At 34.9% G+C, this 26,532-nt stretch overlaps 1 protein-coding gene and 1 pseudogene across 2 annotated transcripts in view; one reads left to right on the top strand and one right to left on the bottom strand.

Annotated features, from left to right (window-relative positions):
- The window catches only part of FAF1 (Fas associated factor 1), a 376,835-nt gene that overhangs the window by 307,547 nt on the left and 42,756 nt on the right, over positions 1-26,532 (bottom strand). For both annotated transcript variants that reach the window (XM_045514318.2, XM_010951821.3), the window contains exon 2: positions 16,801-16,869. Coding sequence is in view for 1 of the 2 variants with exons in the window: in XM_010951821.3 (XP_010950123.1) it covers positions 16,801-16,869 (69 nt within the window). In the remaining variant the exon portion in view is untranslated. The remainder of the gene's footprint in view (positions 1-16,800; positions 16,870-26,532) is intronic.
- On the top strand, positions 17,297-17,850 carry LOC105066466 (proline-rich protein 3 pseudogene; annotated as a pseudogene).

The raw sequence follows: 26,532 nt of genomic DNA, 5'->3' as shown, positions 1-26,532 counted from the left end.
AGCTGGAGAGAGATAGGAGTGATGTGGAGGCCACAAACCCAAGGCCCAAGGACTCAATCCCTGCTGAAGACTGAAGTATTACCAGAAACAGAGAATACCCTCTAGTCCCCATAGCCAGGATAACCAGCAGAGTAACAAGCAACCTGCAAGAGATTCACTCTGTCTAAATCACAGGTGAAAGAGAAAACCAAGAGCTGAGGATGGAGTGAGCATTTAAATAATAATAATAAAATAAAATAAAAACAACTCTATCAAACCAGTCAACACTCTAAACACAATGTGTCATGAGAGGAATTTGAAGGCTGGTATACTGAGCAAAGCCAAATGATAAATAAATCTTACACCCAACCCAACTCAAAATTAGATAAACTCAAACACCTGCACTAAAGTCTTAGCATAAAGAAAGGCATGCCAGGTTGGAGGTGCCAAGACAGTGGAGTAGAGAGATTCACAGCTCATCCTCTCCCACAAATACACCAAGAATCACATCTACAAACTCACTGAATCGCACAGAACACCTACTGAACTCTGACAGTGTCTCTTGCTTCAAAACATAGGATTCTCACAAAATCCAGTGAGACAAAAAAAAAAAAAAAAAGAAAAGAAAAAGAAAATTGGTGTGCTAACAGTCCTATGGGGAGAGAGTGGCAAAGGAAGAAAGGCACCCTCAAGCTGAAATGCCCCCTTTCCAGCCAGGAGGTTAGCAGGGACAGAAGTGGAGCTTCCATGCTCAGAGGACAAAGCAGCAGCCACTTGGCAGACAGAGCTAAGAAAAACTGGCACAGAGGGTCCCTGCGATCCCCAGTCCTAGATGAGAGCTTACAGGGGCAAGCCAGGACAGGCTGCTGGAGATAGGTGACAAGCCCAGGGAGAAGCAGCCTCAGAGGAATGGAGGGTGGTGTGAATTCTGCCTAGGGGTGTATGCGGAACAGAATAGCCTGGGACCCCCATAAAGAAGCACCACTGCTGGTGCATGGAGGGGAAGGGGAACAACGCAGCCTCAGCACAGCTGCTATCCTCACTTGACTCCACTGTTGGTGTGTTCTCACAAGAAGAGAGGTGGGGCTTGGTCACAGCCATTGCTGCTGCTTGGAGGTGGGGCTGAAAGCTGAATCCAAATCCAGGGGCCCTACCACTTCATAGAAGGGACTAAGATTTGTTTACAGCCCCAGGCAAAAAGGGTGGATTTGCTCCACTGGTGCCATTGTGAACACATGCCTCTGGAACAAAGAGACAGTGAGCAGAGTTCCAGTACACAGCAGGGCAAGTACAGGTATTTACAACAGGTTGTTGTACCATACTACATGCGGAGGTGAGGCTGGGGTCTGTGTTGATCCCATGGCACACCACGGATTCTGGTGTGTGACTGCACTCTTGCTACAGCGGATCTAGTGCTTGACATTGGCAGATCTGTGCTGGTGGTTCCTGGAGCCTAGAACCCGAGGGACACAAGAGCGGGTAGCTGACATTCCCACAGCTAAGGTGAGGACAAAGTCAGCATCAACAAAGAATACTTTGAAAGCCCGCATAACAAGTGACAGACAACACCACAAAAGGGCAGTTCCCAGTGGACATCTCCTGTGGAGGTAAATTCAGTGACTTTCTTCCCAGTTGAAGCACTCCAACCCTGCCTACCACACACCACAGCTCAGAAATGGGTCTAGAACCCTCTATCCCAGCAGCAGGGGAGCAGACCTGGCCCCTGTCAAGGCTGTGACAACCACATAAAAAAAAAAAAACAGGCCCCACCTGACAACAATAATCAGGGAAGGCTCTGATCACAACACCAACCACACTCCCAATCAAAGGAATAACAGCCAACACACACCGAAGACAGACATGGCAACCATCCATACTAAAGACAGTCCTCACAACAAAACTATTAGACACACACAGTCTACACAAGAATGTACCGTTTAAATAAAAACAAACAAACAAAAAACAGCCCTTCAAGAACATAGTAGATATCTGACTATACCCATAGAGACAGAGAAATATAAGTAAAATGAAGAAGCAGAGGAGCCACTCCCAATGAAAAGAACAAGAGAAACCCCCTGAAAGAAGGAACAATGAGATAGACTGACAGTCTGCTAGATTATGAATTCAAAAAAAGGGTGATAAAAACACTAAAGGAAGTAAGAGAGGTTATGAATAAAGACAGAGAATACTATATAAAGGAAACAGAAACTATGAAGAGGAGCTAATTAAAAACAGAAAACTCAATGGCTGAGACAAGAGCCAAGCTTAAGGCAGTCAAAAATAGACTAGATAATGCAGAGGAACGAATAAGCGACTTAGAAGACAGGATAACAGAAGTCACCCAATCAGAACAGTAAACAGAAAAGCAAGTAAAAACCAATGAAAGCAATATAAGGGACCTATGGGATAATCAAAGTGTGCCAACCTATGCACAATAGGGGTCCCAGAAGAAGAATAAAGAGAAAAGGGGATTGAAAAGATATTTGAAGAAGTCATGACTGAAAACTTTCTAAACCTAAAGAAGGAATCAGACATCCAAGTACAGGAAGCACAGAGGGTCCTAAACAAGAAGAACCCAAACAGACGTACACCAAGACATATTATACTTAAGATGGCTAAAGCTAAAGAAATGATTCTAAAAGCAGCAAGATGAAAACAAAGTTAGTTACAAGGGAAACCCCATAAGGCTTTCAGCTGATTTATCTACACAAACACTGCTGGCAGAAGGGAGTGGCAAGATAAATTCAAAGTCCTGAATGAGAAAAAGCTGCAACCTGAGATACTCTATCTGGCAAAACTATCCTGTAGAGCAGAAGGAGAGATAAAGAATTTCACAGAAAAGCAAAAACTGAAAGAATTCAGCAATATGAAACCTATCCTAAAAGGAATATTGAAAGGTCTACTCTAAATAGAAAAGAAGCAGGAAGCTATAGAAATGAGAAAACTATAATGGGAAATGTGATAACTACAGTGAGTTGTGAAGAATAAACATAAAGATGTTTTTAAAAAAAAAAAAAAGGACATCAAAATCATAAAAGGTGGAAGGGGAAGAAAGAAAATAAAGATTTTTCTCTCTCTCTTCTTTTTTCACTTTTTTTCTAATTGTTCTTTTTAGGATGTGTTTGAGCCTACATGACTACCAGTCTAAAGCAATTAGATATAGTAATGGGGTAACAAACTTGAAAAACAGGGTAACCACAAATCAAAAGCATAGAGTCACAAAAACTGAAAAGAAACCAAGCTAATTCAAAAGAAAATTATCAAACCACAAAAAGAAAAACAAAAAGAAAAGAAAGGAACAAAGAAGAAATATCAAGTCAACTGGAAACCAAAATTCAAAATGGCAATAAAGACACATCTATCAATAACTACTATAAATGTCAACGGACGAAATGCTCCAATCAAAAGACAAAGAGTGGCAGATTGCATAATAAAACAAAAGAATACAATATGCTGCCTATGAGAGACCCGCTTTAGAGTAAAGGACACATATAGACTGAAAGCATGAGTATAGAAAAAAGATATTTCATGTAAATGGAAATGACAAGTCGGAGTAGGAATAATCATATCAGACAAAATAGACTTTAAAACAAGGGCCATAAAAAAAGATAAGGAAGAACACTATGTAATGATCAAAGGAGAAATACAAGATGAGGACATTACGCTTGTTAACATATATGCACCCAATACAGGAGCACATAATATATAAAACAAATACTAACAAACATAAAGGGAGAAATTGATGGGAATACAGTAATAGTAGAAGACTTTAAGACCCAACTAATATCACTGGACAGGTCTTCCAGACAGAAAATCAATAAGGCAACGGATATACTAAATGACACAATACAACAGTTGAACTTGGTTGATATTTTTAGGACATTATATCTTCAAAAAAAGAATATGCAATTCTTTTCAAGTGCTCATGGAACATTCTCTAGGATAGATCACATACTGGGATACAAAAGAAGCCTCAACAAATTTAAGAGGATAGAAATTTCAAGCATCTTCTCTGACCACAATGGCATAAAAGAAATCAACCACAGAAAAACAAATTAGAAAAAAATGACAATATAGAGACTAAACAATATGCTACTAAAAAACCAATGGGTTAACAATGAAATCAATGAAGAGTTTAAAAATATCTTGAGACAAACAACAATGAAAATACAACCACACAAAATCTATGGGATGCAGCAAAAGCAGTCCTAAGAGGGAAGTTTATAGTGATACAGGACTTGTTCAAAAAACCAAAAAAACTCAAGTAAACAACCTAACCTACCATGAAAAAGAGCTAGAAAAAGAAAAACAAAATCTAGTCAGTAGAAGAAAAGAAATAATAAAGACCAGGAAAGAAATAAATAAAATAGAAATTTTTAAAAATAGAAAAAAAATCAATCAAACCAAGACCTAGTTTTGTGGAAGAGTAAATGAAATTGACAAAACTCTGGTGAGGCTCACCATGAAGAAAAGAGAGCACATAAATATACAAAATAAGAAATGAAAATGGAGAGATTACAACCAACACCACAGAAATACAAAAAAATCATATGAAATATGATGAACAACTATATGGCAATAAATTGGACAACTTAGAAGAAATGGACAAGTATCTAGAAACATACAGTCCACCAAAACTGAATGAAGAAGAAACAGATCATTTGAACAGACCAATCACTAGAAGTGAAATAGAATCAGCAATATAAAAAAAAAAAAAAAAAAAAAAAAAAAAACAAAAACCTCCCTGCAAACAAAAGTCCAGGAACAGATGGCTTCATGGAGTAATTCTATCAAACATACAAAGAAGAGCTCATATCGATCCTTCTCAAACTCTTTTAAAAGACTGAAGAGAAGGGAATACTCCCAAACTCATTCTAAAAGCCACCATCACCCTGATACAAAAGCAAGACAGAGACACCACCAAAAAAGAAAACTATAGCCAATATCACTGATGAACACAGGCGCAAAACTCAACAAAATATTAGCAAACAGAATCCAAAAACACATAAAAAAGATCATACACCATGACCAAGTAGGGTTCATTCCAGGGGTACAATAATGGTTCAACATATGCAAATCAATCGTGATAACACTACATCAACAAGAGAAAGGACAATAATCAGATGGTCATCTCAATAGATTCAGAAAAGGCATTTGATAAAATTCAACACCAATTTATGATAAAAACTCTAAACAAAGTAGGTATAGAGGGAACATATCTCAATATAATAAAAGCTATTAATGACAAACCTGCAGCCAACATAATACTCAACAGTGAAAAGTTGAAAGTCTTCCCACTAAAATCTGGAATAAGACAAGGATGCCCACTCTCACCACCTCTATTCAATACAGTTTTGGCAACACTAGCCATAGCAATTAGACACGAAAAAGAAATAAAAGGGATCCAAACTGGAAGAGAAGAGGTAATACTGTCATTATATGCAGACTACATGATACTATACATAGAAAACCCTAAAGGCTCCACACAAAAACTACCAGAGCTGAAAAAAGAATTCGGCAAGGTAGCAGGATACAAGATTAACATACAGAAATCAGTGGCATTTCTTTACACTGACAGTGAAATATCAGAAGAGGAAAGTAAAGAAACAATCCCTTTTAAAATCGCATCCAAAACAATAAAATACTTGGGAATAAATCTGACCAAGGAAGTGAAAGACCTATACATGGAGAACTACATAACACTGACTAAGGAAATTAAAGATGACTTAAAGAAATGGGAAGTATCCCATGTTCTTGGATAGGAAGAATTAATATTATTAAAATGGCCATACTACCCCCAAACAATCTACAGATTTAATGTGATCCCTATCAAATTATCCAGGACATTTTTCATGGAGCTAGAACAAATAATCCTTAAATTTATGTAGAATCATAGAAGAATCAGAACTGCCAAAGCAATACTGCAGAAAAAGAACGAAGCTGGAGGAATAACCCTCCCAGACTTCAGACAACACTACAGAGCTACAGGAATCAAAACAGCATGGTATTGGTACAAAAACAGATACATGGATCATGGAACAAAACAGAGAGCACAGAAATAAACCCACAAATTCTTGATCAATTAATCTTTGACAAAGGAGGCAAGAACATACAGTCTCTTCAGCAAATGGTGTTGAGAAAACTGGAGAGCTGCATGTAAGTCAATGAAGTTAGAATACAGCCTCATACCATACACAAAAATAAACTTAAAATGGCTTAAAAACTTAAATATAAGACAAGACACTATAAACCTCTTATAAGAAAACATAGGCAAAACCTTCTCTGACATAAATATTAGCAATGTTCTCCTAGGGCAATCTACCCAGGCAATAAAAATAAAAGCAAAAATAAACAAATGGGACCTAATTAAACTTACAAGCTTTTGCACAGCAAAGGAAACCATAAGCAAAACAAAAAGACAACCTATGGATCGGGAGAAAATATTTGCAAAAGATGAGACAGACAAGGGCTTAATTTCCAAAATATACAAACAATTCATACAACTTAATAACAACAACAACAACAAAAATCCAAAAATTGGTAGAACACCTAAATGATCAATTCTCCAATGAAGACATACAAATGGCCAATAGGCACATGAAAAAATGCTCAGCATCGTTAACTACCACAGAAATGCAAATCAAAACTACAATGAGGTAGCACCTCATACCAGTCAGAATGGCCATCATTCAAAAGTCCACCAACAATAAATGCTGGAGAGGGTGTGGAGAAAAGGGAACCCTTCTACATTGTTGGTGGGAATGTCGCTTGGTGCAGCCATTATGGAAAACGGTATGGAGATTCCTCAAAAGACTGAAAATAGACTTACCATAGGATCCTGCAATCCCACTCCTGGGTATATATCCAGAGGGAACCTTAATTCAAAAAGACACATGTACCCCATTGTTCACAGCAGCACTATTTACAATAGCCAAGACATGGAAACAACCTAAATGCCCATCAACAGATGACTGCATAAAGAAGTTGTGGTATATTTATACAATGGAATACTACTCAGCCATAAGAAAGAATAAAATAATGCCATTTGCAGCTACATGGATGTCCCTAGAGACTGTCATTCTATGTGAAGTAAGCCAGAAAGAGAAATAAAAATATCATACGATATCACTTATATTTGGAATTAAAAAAAAAAAGGCAAGTGAATTTTTTTACGAAACATAAACGGACTCACAAACATAGATAACAAACGTGGTTACCATGGGTGTAGTGGGTAGGAAGGGATGAATAGGGAGTTCAAGATTTGCAGACAACAACTAATATATATAAAATAGATAAACAACAAGTTCATACTTATAGCACAGGGAACTATACTGAACATCTTGTAGTAATTTATAGTGAAAAAGAATATGAAGGTGAATATGTGTATGTTCATGTATGACTGAAGCATTGTGCTGTGCACCAGAGATTGACATGGCATTGTGAACTGATTATACTTCAATAAAAAAAAAATATATATATATATATATACACATACACACACACACACACACACACACACACACACATATATACATATATACACACACACACAAGTACATATTTTTTAAAAAGGCATGGCAATTTCCAGACATAAAAAATATTTACCTTAGTCTCTACTATCCTACAGAAAATCCAGCTTTCAACAAAAATTGCAAAGCATACCAAAAAGCCATGAAAAGCACATCTGCAAGTGACAAGCAATCATCAAAAGGAGACTTAGGTAGGATACAAATGTTAAAACGAACAGATTCTTAAATGACTATGATTAAAATATTAAAGGCTCTATGGAAAAAAAAAAAAACAGACAACATATAAGACCAGATAGGTAATTTTAGCACAGAGAGGGAAACTATGCTAGAAAATTTTTAATGCAGTAACAGAGACGAAGAATGTCTTCAGCAAGCTTATCAGTAGAACTACTGATACAAGGAAAAAATCAGTGAACTTGAAACAGGTCTATCAAATTTACTCAAACTGAAATACACAGGAAAAAAAAAAAGATGGGGAAAAAACAGAACAGAGTATCTAAGAGCTGTAGAACAAAATCAAACTATTTAATATATGAAATGCAGAAGGGAAAGAATGAGAAGAGCAAGAAAAAATAAAAACCAAAAATTTTCAAAACCAACTAAAGAGAGCTAGAGGTCTGCACAACATTCTCAATATGCTAAATACCACTGCACTGCATACTTTAAAATGGTTAACTGTATGTTACATTAACTTAGTTAAAATTAAAAAGAAAACAGAATCTTCAGGGAGAGCTACAAAAGCTACACACACACACACCCTTAGGTATTCAAACTGCTAAATAACAAACAAAACCTTGAAGGCAGCCAGAGGGGAGGAAAAAGACATTACATACAGAGGAACAAATATAAAAACAGCAACAGACTTCTCTCCACAGACTATGCAAGCTAGAATATAAAAACATGACATCTTTAAAGTGCAAAAGGAAAAAAAATTGTCAACCCAGAAATCCATACCCATTGAAAGCATCTTTCAAAAATGAAGAAAAAATAAAAACTTTCTGAAACAAACTGTGAAAATGTATTGCCAGCAAACCTACTCTTACAAGAAATACTAAAGAAGTACTTCAGGCAGAAGGAATATGATACTAGACAAAAACTTAAACCCACAGAAAGAAGTAAAATAAATAAAGTAGAATAAAATTATTTTCTCCTTATATTTCACTGCTTTGAAAGATAACTGACTATCTGAATAAAAAATAGGAGCAACATACTATGTTTTACAGCATATGCAAAACTAAAATACATGACAATAGAAGCGTGAGAACTGTAAATACAATGCTACTGGGACACCACACTACATATGAAGCAGTATATAGTTATTTAAATGTAAATTCTTATGATTTAAAGATTATATTGTAAAACCTAGGACAACTACTAAAAAAAATTTCAAAAGAGGTATAATGAAAAATCAAGAGAGGAAATAAAATAGTGGGCAAAATTTTAATGAGAAAAAAGGTATCTGTATAGTCTCAGTAGCTCCCCATAAGATATTTACTAATCACAAAGGTGGAAAAACCTAAAAGACATCGCCTTTACCAAGTGTCGAAGTTAACATTAGTAATAAAAATACAAACTGACATTATGTACCTCCTGTTACACAGAGAAAGGCACAAAATTACATCTGTAGTATCCTTGCCAAGAACGCATAAGCTCAGTCTATCATGAGAAAATACCGTGTTTATCACTGTTTACCGTGGAGAGAGATTTTAAACTTGCCTATGTTTTTTAAGACATACAGCAAATCTGTGTTTGAGAATAATCCGTCAACAACAGAGAAAGAAGTATTAGATGAATATCCCCCAAAAATATAATTAAAAACCACTTGTAAATTGACTATACTTTAATAAAAGTAAAAAAAAAAAAAAATCACTAATACATCAAACAAAATCTAACTCAAACAACAAAACCCAAAAGTAGATTATTAAAAGAGAATGAAGTTGTTAAGAACAAATCTTAAGCATTCTCATCTCAAAAAGAATTTTTTTAATCAGGAAAAATAAACAAAAAGAATGAAAAAAAGTGAGAAGCGGGTGTGTATAGAAAAGTAATATAAATTTTTGTATGTGAACATTTTAAGTATCATTTTTCAAGACAGAAATACAACTAAACCTTTTAAGAAATTATATTACCATTAAGTAGCAAATTCTTTAATAACTGACAGTCTATAAATATAAAGTTATAAAAACAGGAATTTAAACTGCTATATTATTTTTTCTTTTCCAAGCACACACTGATTTATCTCAGCTGATCCTTCAAATCTTCAGGAAGAACTGCAAATCATCACATTTACACTAATCCTCTGATTTTGCTACAATGATATTTTGTTTAAACCCCTTCCAATAACAGAAATAAATTAGTTAAGTATCATACCAAGGCAACTTGTTGCAAATCAACCCATTTTTTTTATATCAAGCTAACTTGTAGGTCAGCAAGCTTTACAAAATATCAAGATCAAACTGCATCTGACTGAACAATTTAAAGAAACAAAACCATTAAAATGTTTATTTTCTTTTAAATTTTCAAGTCATAAGTAGCATATACTACTTCTTTCAGAATTAGCATAAAGCCTCTGGCTTAGTTTCACAGCAGTGAGGGAACCCCTCACTACATGCTTCATTTAAATAGTTTAACTGTGCTCTGAAACATGAATTAGATAAGTAGTACTAGAACTAAAAAAAACTAAATATTAGCCACATCTCCAAATTTCATTTTACAATGGGCACATCGTTTCCTGCTAGGTGATCAATACCATGTTCTTACTAGATCTTAAAGCTTTTGAACTTTTATCTACCATAGGTTTTGTTTGTTTGTTTTGTTATATATATATTTTTTTATTGAGGTATACTCAGTTATAATGTTGTGTCAGTTTACCATAGGTTTTATAAAAGAGGAGATGTTTGGTTCATGCAATAAAGTAATTCTAGACTAGATTATATTTAAAGGAAAAGTTACAGCATATGAAGCAAAAGCCAATGAAAAAATAAGCAGAAAGTCAAGTTGCAGTCTGGGAAAAAATTGTGGGCTTCAAACAGCTGATTTAGTAATGTGAACCACTGACTGTAAGTTTTGTAAACTGAGAATTTCATGATTGTAAAAACTTAAGCTTTCCTTCAAAAGGAAGAAAACAACTCTCTCATGCCCATTTAATTGTACATTAAGTACTAGTAGTCTTTTATCACATTAGATTTTTTCCTGAGAGGCAGAACTGATGAAAAACTTTAAATAGGTTGGGTTATATGATGAGCTTTCTTTATGGCAGAATGGTAAAATCAGAAATAAATAGGAGAGAAAAAAATTGTTTTTGAGATGCTAAGAAAAAAATTGCCAAAAAGCATTTATCAGTGAATAATATTTCTCAAAAAGCTACTACAGGTAGAGACCATCTAAATTTTATTAGTGAGATAATGAAATCAGCCCAACCGTATGCCTTGAGTACCCAGACCCCTCTCTTTTCTCAAACCTTTCTCAAACATTTGCCAGATAAGGAAAAGACTAGAAGAAGAGTCAGTAGTTTTAACAGCAAAGACCTTTCAAATATCCCAATAATGGAAACAGAAAATAAACTTAAAAATTAGTATGTTAATAATAAAATCAGTCAGTCAAATAAGCATTTATTAAGCAACTACCATGTGCAAGACAAAATAAGAAACATAATTCCTTTCCTCTAAAATCTTAAAACCTATTTGAAGACAAAGCATAAACAAAGTACCATTATGTGACTGCAGTAAAAGCTCTTTCACTTGACAATGTGGAATTACTTGTGAGTGATAAAAAGAAAAGTATAGGAGTTCAGAAAAGAATAACACACTAGGAAGGGAAAATTTAATAACCTTAAGCTATAATTTTAAAGCTATTAAAAATTTTATGGAGTGAGAAACCTGGGTTCAAAATCAGTTTTACCCCTTATCAGCTGCGTGAGCATGGACAATTTACTTAAGTTTATTGGGCTCCAGTTTCTCATCTATAAAATAAAGATAATACCTACCAAGCCACATTTTGGGACTAGTGTGAAGATTAAATGAAATAATATAGGTATATCACTTGACATGATACCTAGTACAAAGTAGACCTTCAATAAAAGGGGAAACGACAGAGGTAGATGGTGGTCAAATTACAAATGGAGAAACTGAAAACTTCCATAGAAATTTAAAGGGCTTACAGTCCCTTAAAAACAAGGGAAACAAAGAAGGCTACAGCAGAGAAAGAAAAACTGATATGGTGAGATATTCCTTCCCAGTAATATCTCTTTTGTCATAGCAAAGATCTGTATAAATATAAGCCAGTGTGCAATGGCTTTGATGAAGAGCAGCACTCAATGTCTGGCTGCTTTCTGATGACAACAGAGACTCATTATGTCACTGGTTAGACTAGTTCATTCATGAAACTGCAGGTGTTCATAACACTGTATAAAATAGAAAAGCAGTGTACATTCGAGGAACTCTAAGGCCACATCCTGAGTAGGGTAGCAGAAGAAATTGTTCTAAGACATTTTAGGATAATTATTAAAATACCTTTCTTCAAAAGTGAAAACTGGTGAAACGGAAACGTCTCAAAGCATCTCAATGAATCACAAAATGAGACAGATTATGTGCATAAATTTCCTCAGGTTTGGCTCTTCAGAGTTAGTAACTTTATTATAAGCTTCTATTAATACAAGATTATCTTTAAAGACTAGAACTTCGGTAATGATCCAAAAATAGTCAGGCTGATTTGTTTAATTTTTGCCTTAAGTTGGGACATGTAGTAAAAGATAAATACAAGCTCTCTGAATAGAGTCTTTCTTCAACAAAGCAGCTATGTCAGCACAGGCAGCAAATTAGAGGAGAAATTCAGTGCAAAGTTCAAAAATAATTTCCTAAGAGCATAGAGTACCTAAAATGTAGTACAGCTAGATTAATGTTTACTAGTACTTTATTTCACTTAGCATTGGGTTATCTATCAAGTATATGTCAAATAGCTTCCCCCGGATCTCCTACAGCTTATTGGAAATTTTAATTTATTGAAAGTTTCATAGACACAGACCTTCCATGAAACTACTAGCACAGCAGCTTGTCCTGCCATTACCTATGTCATAAAGTTGTTAAAAGAATTAAACAAAATAGTATACACACAAGTATCTCAAACTTAGTTTTATTAAAATGTTTACTTGTACTACTATTCATAATTGCTTTTTGTAGAATCTTAACAGAAATTAGGACACAAATAGATTCTTCATAAATATTCCATGTATCAAGGGATCCTGAGTAGACACTAATCCAAACCCCTTATTTTATACAAAGCTCAGAAGTTCAGAGAGAAGAATCTTGGCCTAAGCCATATTCAATAAAACAGTAACAAGAAGTATGAAAAGACAGGGCTCCTGATTCAAGATTAATGCAATGGGTTTACTACATTAGTTAGCTGCCTCATATTTTGATTACTCAAAATTAACACAAGCTGTGTGGATTTCTATTCTCCACTGGCCCAAATTCTTCCATAGTGAAAACAGAAAATGAGTAGTAGCTCAATTGTGGAGCCCAGATTACAATTTACAGTGATCACACAGCATGCTTCCATGTAGGAAGGCAATCCTTTGGTAAAAGTTTCTAATTCACTGCCAATAATTCTTCCTTACATATTCGCCTTTCTGGAACTATGCTGAAAATACTCATCTGCAATGAAGTAGTCAATTTAACAACATTAATCTTCCCTTAACTAAAAGTGTCAGACAGTGTGAATAATGAAAGTCTGAGGCAGATGGAGGTAGGGAAGTGGTACTATCGATTCACGTCAAGTAAAAGACTAGCCCCAGATGCTTACCAATAGTATTAAAATTCATGTTATTTTTGTTTTCAGAATTTTAGCATATATAACCCAATCTGCCAGTGCACCAAAATAAGGAAAGTCAATTGTAGGGTACTTAAAACACAGGGTTTGGAAGCACTACTTTATAAAGAGCTATATAATGAAAATAATGTACAAGATCAGAGAAAGTGGCTAATGACTAAAGTTCCCTGGACTGGGCTATATTTTCATACAGAATATTTTTTATTTGTGTGTCTAAATCTATAAAATAGCTAAAATATTTGCAATCATTATGTTTTCAGGAAGTTATTCCCATTTCTGAGTATAATATAGATGTATAAAAGATCACTCGTCTTAATTTTTCAGTATGCGTCTCAAAATCAGACACCATATAGTGTTAACACTTTTTTAAGCCTCCACTGTATCTAGCATAAATCTGTATATGCTGCAAGTATTCACTAGCAACAGAAAGCCTTTTTTGTTCCTGGACTTTTTCAAATTCATCACAATTCCAGGCTGCAATGCCTAACTCACATTCCTCTACACTTCTCTAGTAAAATGTGCACAAAAACACCAAAGGAGAAATCTAACTGATATGTTCAGGGAATTTAAAATATAGACATATCCTAGGTTAAACAGTCAAATTATGTAAACTGTTCCATAAGGCCCATAAGATGCAAAGCAGTGCTAATCATAATCTAGAAACACAAAATAAAATGCACAGACAAAATACACAAAACATCATATAAAAAGTTCTATGATCCTAATGAAAATCTGAACTAGTAATGGGTTATTCAAAATAATTGTTTCATTGTTTAAAAACCACAATGTGCTGAGTGCTATATAAAAACAAGGGAAATGAGAAAATGTATAGAGTAAGAAAATTACATAGCACGGCAAACCTTTACTGTGGATAAAACTGGATTATTAGCGAAGTCAAGTCAGCTAGGAAATACATTTCAAAAAAAAAAAAGCCGAAGTGTAAGACTGTGAAAGATAGCTTGATGCTTTTGCTTGGGCCCAACACAGGGTAAGATTACATTTTACCAAAAATATAGCACCAGAGTTTTTAGCCCAAGTGCTATTTATTATATTATTTCCAAAATCAAATAACTGAGAAATAGTTGAAGAATACCTGTACCATTCAATTATTTAACACTATGTGGGAAAATTCTCCTCTTACAATACTCTAGATCGATTATTAGATTGAGAAAATATTCAGAACCAATAAATGTTTAACCTTCATAACTAATGAACATGGACCAAGAGAAAGCAGGTAAGAAAAGAACTTAAATCCATCCCCTACAAATGGTAATTCTCACTTCAACAACTTGTAGTCCATTACTCCCAGCCTATAACCTCCCTTTACTCCATATCTCTCATCAGTACCATGGAAGAGTGGCTTGGTGGGATTTTTAACCTCCACCAATAATACCCTACAAATATACAAACTAAATAAAGCAATGCTTTTGCTATTCCAAAAGCTTTGAGTCAAGAAACCCGGGGGTATCATTCCAAATAAGTTGCTGCCCCTTCCCCCTTTCTCCACATAGAAATCAGGAATATGTCACCTATACCATGCTTTGCCAAGAGGATAAATCGTGGTTAAAGCATGGATCTAAAGACAGTCCATACAAATTTTGTAAATTTTAACAAGTGCCAGAAGACGAAAAGGTAAGACAGCACTGATTTAATGAAATAGGCAATCTTAAAAATTTATATACTTGGTGGAAATTTAAATTAGTACAATCATCCTGGAAGGCAATATAAATAACAAAAAACCTAAAATATGTATATAATTTGATTCAGAAATTCAATTATGAATTGAATTTATTTGATACCTTCTAGGATAACAATATGTTAAGTATGCAAGGATGAATGCACAAGAATGTCCAATAGGGTAATATATATAATTCCAAAATATCACAAAAATTCTAAATGTCTAACAGCATAGGACTGGCAGGTAGAATTATGCTATTACTACACCATGAAATACCATCCAAACATTAAACATTAAAATGAATAATAAACAGTCAAAATTACTTGGAAGAAATACACTTGCAAGATAGGTTAAGTGCAAAATGCAGCTTACAAAATAGTAGGAATAAAACAATCTCATTTGCATTAAAAAATTTTTTAATCATGTAACTAAAGGAAAACATTCTGGTCTATCTCTAAGTGATAGAATGAAAGGTGATTTTTAAATTTCTGTATCTTCTCATTTCATTACAATGAGTTATTTTATAAGCTTTTTATATTTTGAGTAAGCAAATTAATAGTGGTAAATCTACACAAAACACATAGATAATTAATAGTTAGTTATGTAAGTCCATGTATGGACTTGAATATACCTACATATCTACTCTTAGCTCTAAAGTTAAACATCTCAAGTTTTGACTTTTGAAAATTAAATTATAATTTTGAAGAAGTGCTAGACGTTTTTAGGATTTCAAAGGCATTGAGAGACATCTGTGTTATCTTAACACAACCAGTACTGCTCCTATGCTGTTGCACAAGTCATTTTTAGCTTGCCTGGCAATTGTAAGTAAATTACAGCTCTGTCAATGTGTACTGCTGTGATGTGTCTTGCCTTTTGAGTTACTGGCCCCTATCCACAAAAAAAAACCTAAACCACTTCTATAATAAACTGCCTGAAGTTCATAAGGAAAGCCACAGCAGAATGCCACTTCTTTAACAGCTTTTGAAAGGAGTAATTATCAGTGAGGGCCCCCTCCCCTCCAAAAGAATTGAAGGAGAAACATCAAATAGAGTTATGTAGACATTTAGACAAATCTGACTTTTCTCCTTCCAGTCATCTCCACCATAATACTAGAGAGGAAGATGAACCTTTCAATACACAGTAAGAGAAGGCAAGTTTAAAATTATTTAATTACCTAAGAATTCATAATAATTTAGTAATTTAATACTGAACTAAATATGAACTTCCTAATAAAGATATGACATTTAGATTTTTCATTCAGATTAGAATTATAGATGGACTATGGTATGCTGAACCACCTATAAGGAATGTTAAAGACATTGAAGAATTCATAAAATTTGATTGTCAGATAAAAAAAGTACTTGACATAAGTCAGACAGTGATATACAAAATACTGTATGATCTCACTTATATGTGGAATCTAAAAAGAAAACCGAATTTGTAAGAACAGAGTAGACTGGTAGTTGCCAGGATTTGGGGGAGAATGAATAAAAGTGGTCAAAAGGTACAAACATCCAGTAATAAGATGAATAAATCCTGGGGATCTAATGTACAGCATGGTAACTATAGTTAACAACACTGTATTGTAAACTTCAAAGTTGCTAAAGGAGTAAATCTTAAAAGATATCATTACAGGAGAAAAAAAGGAACTAAGTGAGCTGATGAATGTGTTAACTAACCCTACTGTGGTAATCATTTTGCAATATATACATATATTTAAACAATGCTCAACATTTTATGTCAAGTATATGTCAATAAAGCTAGAAAAAAGAAAACAAAAATACTTACCACTAAGTCCCAATTATTTTGTTCAAGCAATGTAATAGCTTCATCAATATTTTCAATGCCAGTACATGCCTGAAAATAAAGTAAATAAGAATCTTAGACATAATTTTGGATTTGGGGAGGTTAATTAGCCTTAAAGTAAATAGCATAATGTGTAATTTAAGTTTAAATAGGTATATGAATAAAGCCAAGACACTAAATGCCTAACACTCCTATGCATTTTACACAGATGGTTTGAAAATTGTTAATTATAAAGTAAATTTACATTACAGTGAAATAAAAGACAATATTATAAAGTAATAAAAGAAAATACGTTTAAATATTGAGTTTTGGAGCCTAAAATGATCTCTACAACTCTAGCTGCCCAGAAAAACTTTTATTAAAAAGCTTCTGATGGATATCCATATGTTAAAAAATGAACTTCAATCCAGAGTTTATACAAAAATTAACTCAAAATAAATAAGACGAAAATCCCACTGCAGCCATTGCTACAACCACAATGCTGAAACAAAAGAAGCAACAACAGCAACAGCAGTGGCCCCCACTGTCAAGCGGGAAAAGACTGGAGATGAAAAGGATGAGAGTCCCATTGGACCACCCAGCCTTCTGGGCCTTTCCCATATGGCTAATGGAAAGCCTGGTGACCCCAAGTCAGCTCTTCACAGAGAAGTCCTCCAGGATGAAGGGGGACTAATGATTCCACCACTGCTGAGTCTCTCATCTCCCTGTAGCATAGGCCCAATTCATGGAGGTCTAGGCCTAAGATCTGGCCCATACAGTGGTGGTTGGTGGAGGGGTCAATGCTGAACCTCCTTCTCCTCGAGCAGGCCATGGGGAGTCCCCCTAAGGGAAAGTTTTACAAAGAGCAGAGAAATCCTCAAAGGTTAAAAAGCTTATCTCTTATCAAAAAATATCTCCCCAGCCAAGGATGGGCCCCAGGTTATGGAAGACAAATCCAACCGCGCTATCTGCCAACACTTTGCCAACAAGGAGCCACTCTATGAGGATCTCTGTGCCTCCTACCACCCAGGTGTCAGTGGACCTCCTCTGTGAGACTGTGCCAATAATTCTTCCTTATATATTCACCTTTCTGGAAGTATACTGAAAATACTCATCTGCAATGAAGTAATCAATACAACAACATTAATCTTCCCTTAACTAAAAGTGCCAGACAATGTGAGTCTTACTTCAACAAAGCAGCTATGTCAGCACAGGCAGCAAATTAGAGGAGAAATTCAGTGCAAAGTTCAAAAATAATTTCCTAAGAGCATAGAGTACCTAAAATGTAGTATAGCTAGGTTAATGTTTACTAGTACTTTATTTCACTTAGCATTGGGTTATCTATCAAGTATATGTCAAATAGCTTCCCCCGGATCTCCTACAGCTTATTGGAAATTTTAATTTATTGAAAGTTTCATAGACACAGACCTTCCATGAAACTACTAGCACAGCAGCTTGTCCTGCCATTACCTATGTCATAAAGTTGTTAAAAGAATTAAACAAAATAGTATACACACAAGTATCTCAAACTTAGTTTTATTAAAATGTTTACTTGTACTACTATTCATAATTGCTTTTTGTAGAATCTTAACAGAAATTAGGACACAAATAGATTCTTCATAAATATTCCATGTATCAAGGGATCCTGAGTAGACACTAATCCAAACCCCTTATTTTATACAAAGCTCAGAAGTTCAGAGAGAAGAATCTTGGCCTAAGCCATATTCAATAAAACAGTAACAAGAAGTATGAAAAGACAGGGCTCCTGATTCAAGATTAATGCAATGGGTTTACTACATTAGTTAGCTGCCTCATATTTTGATTACTCAAAATTAACACAAGCTGTGTGGATTTCTATTCTCCACTGGCCCAAATTCTTCCATAGTGAAAACAGAAAATGAGTAGTAGCTCAATTGTGGAGCCCAGATTACAATTTACAGTGATCACACAGCATGCTTCCATGTAGGAAGGCAATCCTTTGGTAAAAGTTTCTAATTCACTACCAATAATTGTCTCTTTGTAAGGTAATTAGGTTAGATGAGGTCATAATGGTAAGGCCCGCACGATGAATCCGGATTAGTGCCACTTATAAGAAGGGAACAGCAGAGAGCCTGCTTTTGCTCTCTCACTTTCTCAATGCCATGTGAGAACAAAGCAAGAAGGCAGCCATCTGCAAGTCAGAAAGAGAGTTCTCACCAGAATCAAACCATGCTGGCATCCTGATCTCAGACTTCAGTCTTCAGAACTATGATAAATAAATTTCTGTACTTTGGTATTTTGCCATGGTAGCCTAAGGAGATTAAGACAGAAACCACTCATGGCCAAAAAAATTTACAAAAATAGTTTTTAAAAGTCATTAAACAAACAGAAAACTACAACTCACAGAGAGCAACAAACACAGACCATGAGAAATGGGGAAGAATTTTATTTCCAGAGTTATCCACATTATAATATTAAAATGTTCACTATTCAAAAAAATCTGTGAAGCATGCAGAGGGAAAAAAGAGTATGGCCCATTCAAAGGGGAAATTAACAATGGAGGGAGGGTAACAGATCAGTAGTAGAAAGCCTGTTTAGCATGTACAAGGTCCTGGGTTCAAACCCCAGTATCTCCACTAAAAAAATTTTTTAAAGAAGCTATATATTAAAAAAAAAAAAAAAGGAAAAAAAGGAGAAATTAACAGAAGCTGTGAGGAAGAACAGACATCAGACTTAACTAGACAAAGACTTTCAATCACTGTCTTAAATATGCTCAAAGAGCTCAAAGAACCATGGACTCAGACCTAATAGAAATCAGGAGGGTGGAGTATCAACAAATAGATTACCAATAAAAAGATGAAGATTATCTTACAAAGGCCCCCCAAAAATTCTATAATAACTGAGAACTACAATAACTGAAATGAAAAATTAACTACAAGATTTCAAGAGCAACTTTAAGCAGAAGAAAGATCAGAGAACTTGAGAACAGTCAACTAAAATTATTCAAGCTATCAAAAGCCAAAGACAATATTGAAAATAGCAAAAGAAAAGTATTTCATATACAAAGGATCCTCAATAAGATTAAAAGCTAATTTCTCATCAGAAACAATAAAGGCCAGAAGGCAGTGGGATGACATATTAAAGTGCAAAGAACTATGAACCAAAAAAAACCCATCACCTTTCAAAACTGAAGGAGAAATTAAGACATTCCTAAACAAAAGCTGAAGGAGGCTGTCACTATTAGACCTATGCTATAAGAAATGCTAAAGGGAGTCCATCATGGGAAATGAAAAGACACTAGACAGTCACTGGAAGCCATTACAGAGAAATAAAGAACACTGGTAAAGATGAGAATGTAGATAAATACAAAAGCCAGTATTACTGTGCTTTTGGTTTGTGACTCCTCTTTTCTTCATGTGATTTAACAGACAAATGCATTAAACAGTAATTATAAATTGATGTTAATGGCCACATAATGTATAAAGATGCAAGCTGTGATAACAACATAAAGGAGGAGAAATGGAATGGTACAAGAGCATAACAGGAGTATACTGTTAAGTCGGTATTAATTCAAAATAGACTGTTACAAATTGAAGGGGTTATTTGTAGTCCCTAGAGTAACCACTAAAAAAGAAAAATATATATATATATACAAAAAAATGAGAAAGGAATCAAAACAGTACAGTCAAAACGTCAAACACAAAAGAAGGCTGTGATGAAAGAATGGAGTGGGGAAAAGATATGACACATAGAAAACAAAGAACAAAATGGCAGAACTAAATGTTTCATCATCAGTAATTATTTTAAGTATAAATGGATTAAACTCTCCAATTAAAAGGCAGAGATTAGCAGAAAGGATAAAAAGATGATCCAACTAAATGCTGTCTACAAGAAACTCCCTTCAGATCCAAAGACACATACAGGTAGAAAGTGAAAGGATGGGGAAATATGCATGCAATTACTAAGCAAAAAAGAGGATGGGTGGCTGAACCAATATCAGATAAAATGGGCTTTAAGTTTAAAATATGTATATAAGAGAATTTAAGTGGTATCATATATTGATAAAGGTACAATCTATCAAGAAGATACAAAAATGATAAATATATATACACCTAATAACAGAGCCTCCAAAATGTATGGGAAAACCCCCAAACTTTAGTTTACAAGGAAATGCCATTAAAATGTAGTAGAGATTATTTACAGAAATAAAAAATGTGAAGCCTAGACTCTTTCCTTGATCCATCAGTGTCACAAATACTAAGAGGTAAAAAAAATCAAATCAATATTTAATAAGGACTATTTGACAAATATGCAAGTACCAGGAATATAAACAACTCTGTACATTTATTAGAAGTAACTAAAAAGCAAAAGTGTAACAAGATCTCAAAGTGAACACTGCATATGGCTTTCCCTAAAAATAAACAGAATTTTCATCAAAAACACATAAACACACACTGACACACACATGTATTTCTATACGTCTAGCACATATCTCCCACTCAGCCAAATGCTTTAACAATAGCACCCATTCCCAGTTAGCATTAAACATAGCTTTAAGCAAAATGATAAAAATAGGATACCTTTAGAGAAAGACAGTGACATGTCATATATGTGAAAAATCCCCCAGATTCACAGTTAATGCCAGATAAGGACCAAAAAATAAAGTAAAATAATCCTTCCCTGCAGTGAAAGATAAAACCTCAAACAGACAGAAGACATAAAGTTCACCATGGCCTCTAAGTGCGCTCTTACAAATCACTGCCTTCAGAACTGCAAATAATTGAGATCACAGGCAGCAGTTTCAAGCCATCCCTATAATCACTTATTTCCGGAAAGCAAAGACCTCTCTTCTCTAACCCAGCCAAAGGTTTCATTAGCATCTAATTCCCTTCCTGCTTAAAGTGCCTAGTGGTCTACTTACTATTTTTGTTTTTCACCAAACTATGATTGATACAAAATGGTCTTTCTTTTCATATGGCCTCCATTGAGCAACACTTGTATTGAAAACAAAACAGGTTAAGCATGGTAGTAATATGCAGTCTTTCAGATTCTAATTTTTATAAAACCTTTCATCCAATTTCCCACTTTAAGCATCACCACCACTATTTCTTTTCCTCTCAGACAAGGGTTTTTGTTTTGTTTTCTTAAAACAAAAAAGAATGCCCCCAAACCACTGCCTGAAGGAGCTCAGTGTCTAGGAGGGTAAACACGTAAACAAACAATGCTATATGAGGATACATGCTATAACAGTATATAAAATGTGCAAAAAGATTAAAAAGAAAAAGTAAATGACTCAGAATTAAGGAATGCATTCCAGCAAGAGTAGTACTTGGGCAGGCTTCTGAAAGATGAAATGGGAGTTCACCAGGCAGAAAAAAGGTAGAGAACATTCCATACAGAGAAAACATCGTGGCCAAAGAGATGGATGAGTGAAATTATGGTTATCTTTTAGAAGAAAAAGTAGGTCAAAATCAAGAACACCTAACACCTTGATCTTGGTTTCTAATACCATTCTCCAACAAAATGAATGAAGGTTCCTTGGAGAAATGGCTGATTCTAGGATTGGGCAGGCTATATATAAGATGAGCCTGGAACACCATGAAGTGCCAGAAAGGAAGTAGGTGCTCGAATACATACACACACACATACACGCGCACGCGTGCGCGCGCGCACACACACACACACACACAGGGTTATGTCAAAGGGATACAGCAGCTAACTGAAAGAGCCCCCCACAGTCAAAACAGGAAGAGTTAAGAAACAAAATACATAGAGTAGTACTGGATTATAACCAAAAACATATGTGTGTATATGTATCAAGTAAAGTATAATGTGTGTATACATATAATAAACATATATAAATAAACAACTAAGATGACAAATCTTCCATGTAGAATTCTGAATAATTTATGTAGATAATCTTCACGAAAGTGGAGTATGATTCCTCACTCCCAGTGTGTGGGATGCATATAGTCCTTCCAAAGAGAAAAATATATGGAGTGGGAGAGTAACTTAACAGTGGAGAAACTTACTAAACACTATCTCAGCCAGGTGATGAAGGTCAATATTAATAATGCTAAGTGATATCATGATATGATGTGATGAAAACGGTAATTCACCCCTGTGTTCTCTCCAAAAAACCATATCCTAGTCTAATCACAGGAAGAACATCAGCCATCTCAATTGAAGGACATTCTACAAAATATCTGACAAGCACTCTTGAAAAGTGTCAAAGTCATGAAAAACAAGGAATGTCTGAGAAACTATCACAGCAAGTGGAACCTAAGGAGACACAACAACTAAATGTGATATTCTGGATGGAACAATGGAATAGAAAGAACACTGGGTAAAAACATTATATATTACATATTATGTAAAATATTCACATACTTTATGTTCCACTCATTTTTTCTTTTTAACTGAAGTACTGTCAGTTACAATGTGTCAATTTCTAGTGTACAGGACAATGTCCCAGTCATGCATATACATACATATTTTTTTCATATTTTTTTATTAAAGGTTATTACAAAATACACAATATAGTTCCCTGTGTTATACAGAAGAAATTTTTAAAATGTATTTTTATATACAGTGACTAACATTTGCAAATCTCAAACTCCCAAATTTATCCCTTCCCACCCTCTTTCCCCCCGTAACCATAAGATTGTTTACTATGTGAGTCTGTTTCTGTTTTGTAGATGAGTTCCTTACTGTCCTCTTTTTTTCTTTTTTTTTAGATTCCACATAAGTGATAAATGGTATTTTTCTTTCTCTTTTTGATTTACTTCACTTAGAATGACAATCTCTAGGTCCATCCATACTGCTGCAAATGGCATTATTTTATCATTTTTTATGGCTGAGTAGTATTCCCTTGTATAAATATACCACAACTTCTTTATCCAGTCATCTGTCGATGGGCATTTATGTCTGCTATGAACACTGGAGTGCATGTATCTTTTTGAATTAAGATCCCTCTGGATATATGCCCAGGAGTGAGACTGCTGGATCATATAGTAAGTCTATTTTCAGTCTTTTGAGGAATCTCCATACTGTTTTCCATAATGGCTGCACCAAACGACATCCTCACCAACAGTGTAGAAGGGTTCCCTTTTCTCCACACCCTCTCCAGCATTTATCATTTGTGGACTTTTGAATGATGGCCATTCTGACTGGTATGAGGTGATACCTCATTGTAGTTTTGATTTGCGTTTCTCTAATAATCAGTGATATTGAGCACTTTTTGCCTATTGGCCATTTGTATGTCTTCATTGGAGAATTGCTTGTTTAGGTGTTCTGCCCATTTTGGGATTGGGTTGTTTGCTTTTTTCTTATTAAGCTGTATGAGCTGTTTGTATATTCTGGAAATTAAGCCCTTGTCTGTCTCATCTTTTGCAAGTATTTTCTCCCATTCTGTAGGTTCTTTTTGTTTTGCTTATGGTTTTCTTTGCTGTGCAAAAGCTTGTAAGTTTAATTAGGTCCCATTTGTTTATTTTTGCTTTTATTTCTATTGCTTGGGTAGACTGCCCTAGAAGAACACTGCTGAGATTTATGTTGGATACTGTTTTGCCTTTGTTTTCTTCTAAGAGGTTTATAGTGTCTTGTGTTATGTTTAAGTCTATAATCCATTTTGAGTTAATTTTTGTTTATGGTGTGAAGGAGTATTCTAACTTAATTGACTTACATGCAGCTGTCCAGTCTTCCCAACACCATATGCTGAAGAGATTGTCTTTACTGTATTTTCTTGCCTCCTTTGTCAAAGATTAATTGACCAAAAGTTTGTGGGTTTACATCTGGGCTCTCCATTCTGTTCCATTGATCCATATCTGTTTTTATGCCAATATCATGCTGTTTTGATTTCTGTAGCTCTGCAGTATGGTCTGAAGTCTGGGAGGGTTATTCCTCCAGTTTCATTCTTTTTCTTCAGTATTGCTTTGGCAATTCTGGGTCTTTTATGATTACATATAAATTTTACGATTATTTGTTCTAGTTCTGTAAAAAATGTCCTGGGTAATTTGATAGGGATTGCATTAAGTCTGTAGATTGCATAATTTTCTTAATCAATGTTTTGTAATTCTCCATGTATAAGTTTTTTACCTCCTTGGTCAGATTTATTCCTAAGTATTCTATTGTTTTGGATGTGATTTTAAGAGACTCTTTCTTTACTTTCTTTTCCTGCTATTTCATCATTAGTGTAAAGAAATGCAACTGATTTATGTATGTTAATCTTTCCACTAGTTATATTGTTCTCTATATATATCCACATATAACAAAAAAAGTACCCTCCTGGCCTGGAAGAAATGCTTCATCATTCCGATTAGCTGTTTTCTCCTTTCAGTTTATTGATGGCTAAAAAAATGGCTGGGCTCTTTAAGACAAAATGAATTTAATCAAGTATGAAAGTTGTTTCGATGAGTTACAAATGTTTATTAATAGTCATAGCTATCTGCTTCCCTAAGAAATACTCAGGGAACTAAATTAAGATATTACCCAAAAGACCATGAAACCAAAAAAAGTCTATGATTCTAGTGAGATAACTCATAGCCTTGGAGGAGGGTGGGTATTTATTTATTTATTTATTTATTTTTTAGAGGAGGTACTGGGGACTGAACCCAGGACCTCGTGCAAGCCAAGCATGCACTCCACCACTGTGAGCTATACCCTCCCCCTAACTCATAGCCTTTCGAAGCAGGCATAGGTGTGTCTGCTCTAGGTGGTTTCTTCTCATTTCATCCTAAGACCTATAGACAAGCTATAAAATTCAACTATCAGAATTTAGCAATGAACACTCAAGTAACATTAATTCTCAAACCAGGGAAATGAGGCCAGTAGAGTACACTCAAAATCTGGTACTCCCAACATAAAACTCTCACCCATTTTGGAGCAAACTAACAATAAGTTATTTATTATGAGCCAAGCAATTTACATTATCTTATTTAATCCTCTCAACAACCCCACAAGGTGAATACTACTATTATGCCCATTTTAACAATGAGAAACAAGTTTCAAGGAGGTTAAGCAACTTGTCCAAGATCACACCTAGTAAATGAGATTAGAATTCAAAAGCAGTAACTCCTTCCACCCCAGAGCATTGCCTCCCTCAATAAGTGTTAAATGAAAGTATAAATGAATTTAAAAGATTAATGTAATTCATATGTGACTAAGGTTGACCCTTGAAGAACAGAGGTTTGAACTGCACAGGTCTACTGACACATGGATTTTTTTCAATAGTGAAATACTACAGTAATACACAATCCACCAGTTGATTGAATCCGTAAAGGGGGAACCATGGATAGGGAGGAATCTTGGATAAGGAGAAACCATGTATATGGGGGAGTCAACTATAAATTACAAACAAATTTTCGACTGCTCAAAGGGTGTGCACCCCTAACCTCTTGTTGTTCAAGGGTCAATTACAGCAACCTCGATTCAGTAGAAGCTTACTGGAATTTGGTGAGTGCTCTGTGATAGGGAGGGGGCAGATAAAAAGGTGACTATGATATATTCCCTATACTGAGAAATTCACAATTGATTACACATGTGAACAATTAGTTTTACAAACTAGAATGAAATGAATGCTATAATACAGGTTAAAACTATATCTGACAGAATAGGAAAGAAGAATTCATCCCAAGTGGATTGGTATGGAGGCACCACAGGGCAGAAAACATTTAAGCTGGATCAGGATGGATGACTGGGATTTCAACTACTGAAAAAGGGGAAACAGTCAAAGTGCTACAAGTGTATTTACAATGAGAT

The sequence above is a fragment of the Camelus bactrianus genome, chromosome 13, assembly GCF_048773025.1.
Source record: "Camelus bactrianus isolate YW-2024 breed Bactrian camel chromosome 13, ASM4877302v1, whole genome shotgun sequence".
Taxonomy (NCBI): domain Eukaryota; kingdom Metazoa; phylum Chordata; class Mammalia; order Artiodactyla; family Camelidae; genus Camelus; species Camelus bactrianus.
The sequence above is the reverse complement of the archived record's forward strand: the minus strand, read 5'-3'. Positions and strand labels throughout refer to the sequence as shown.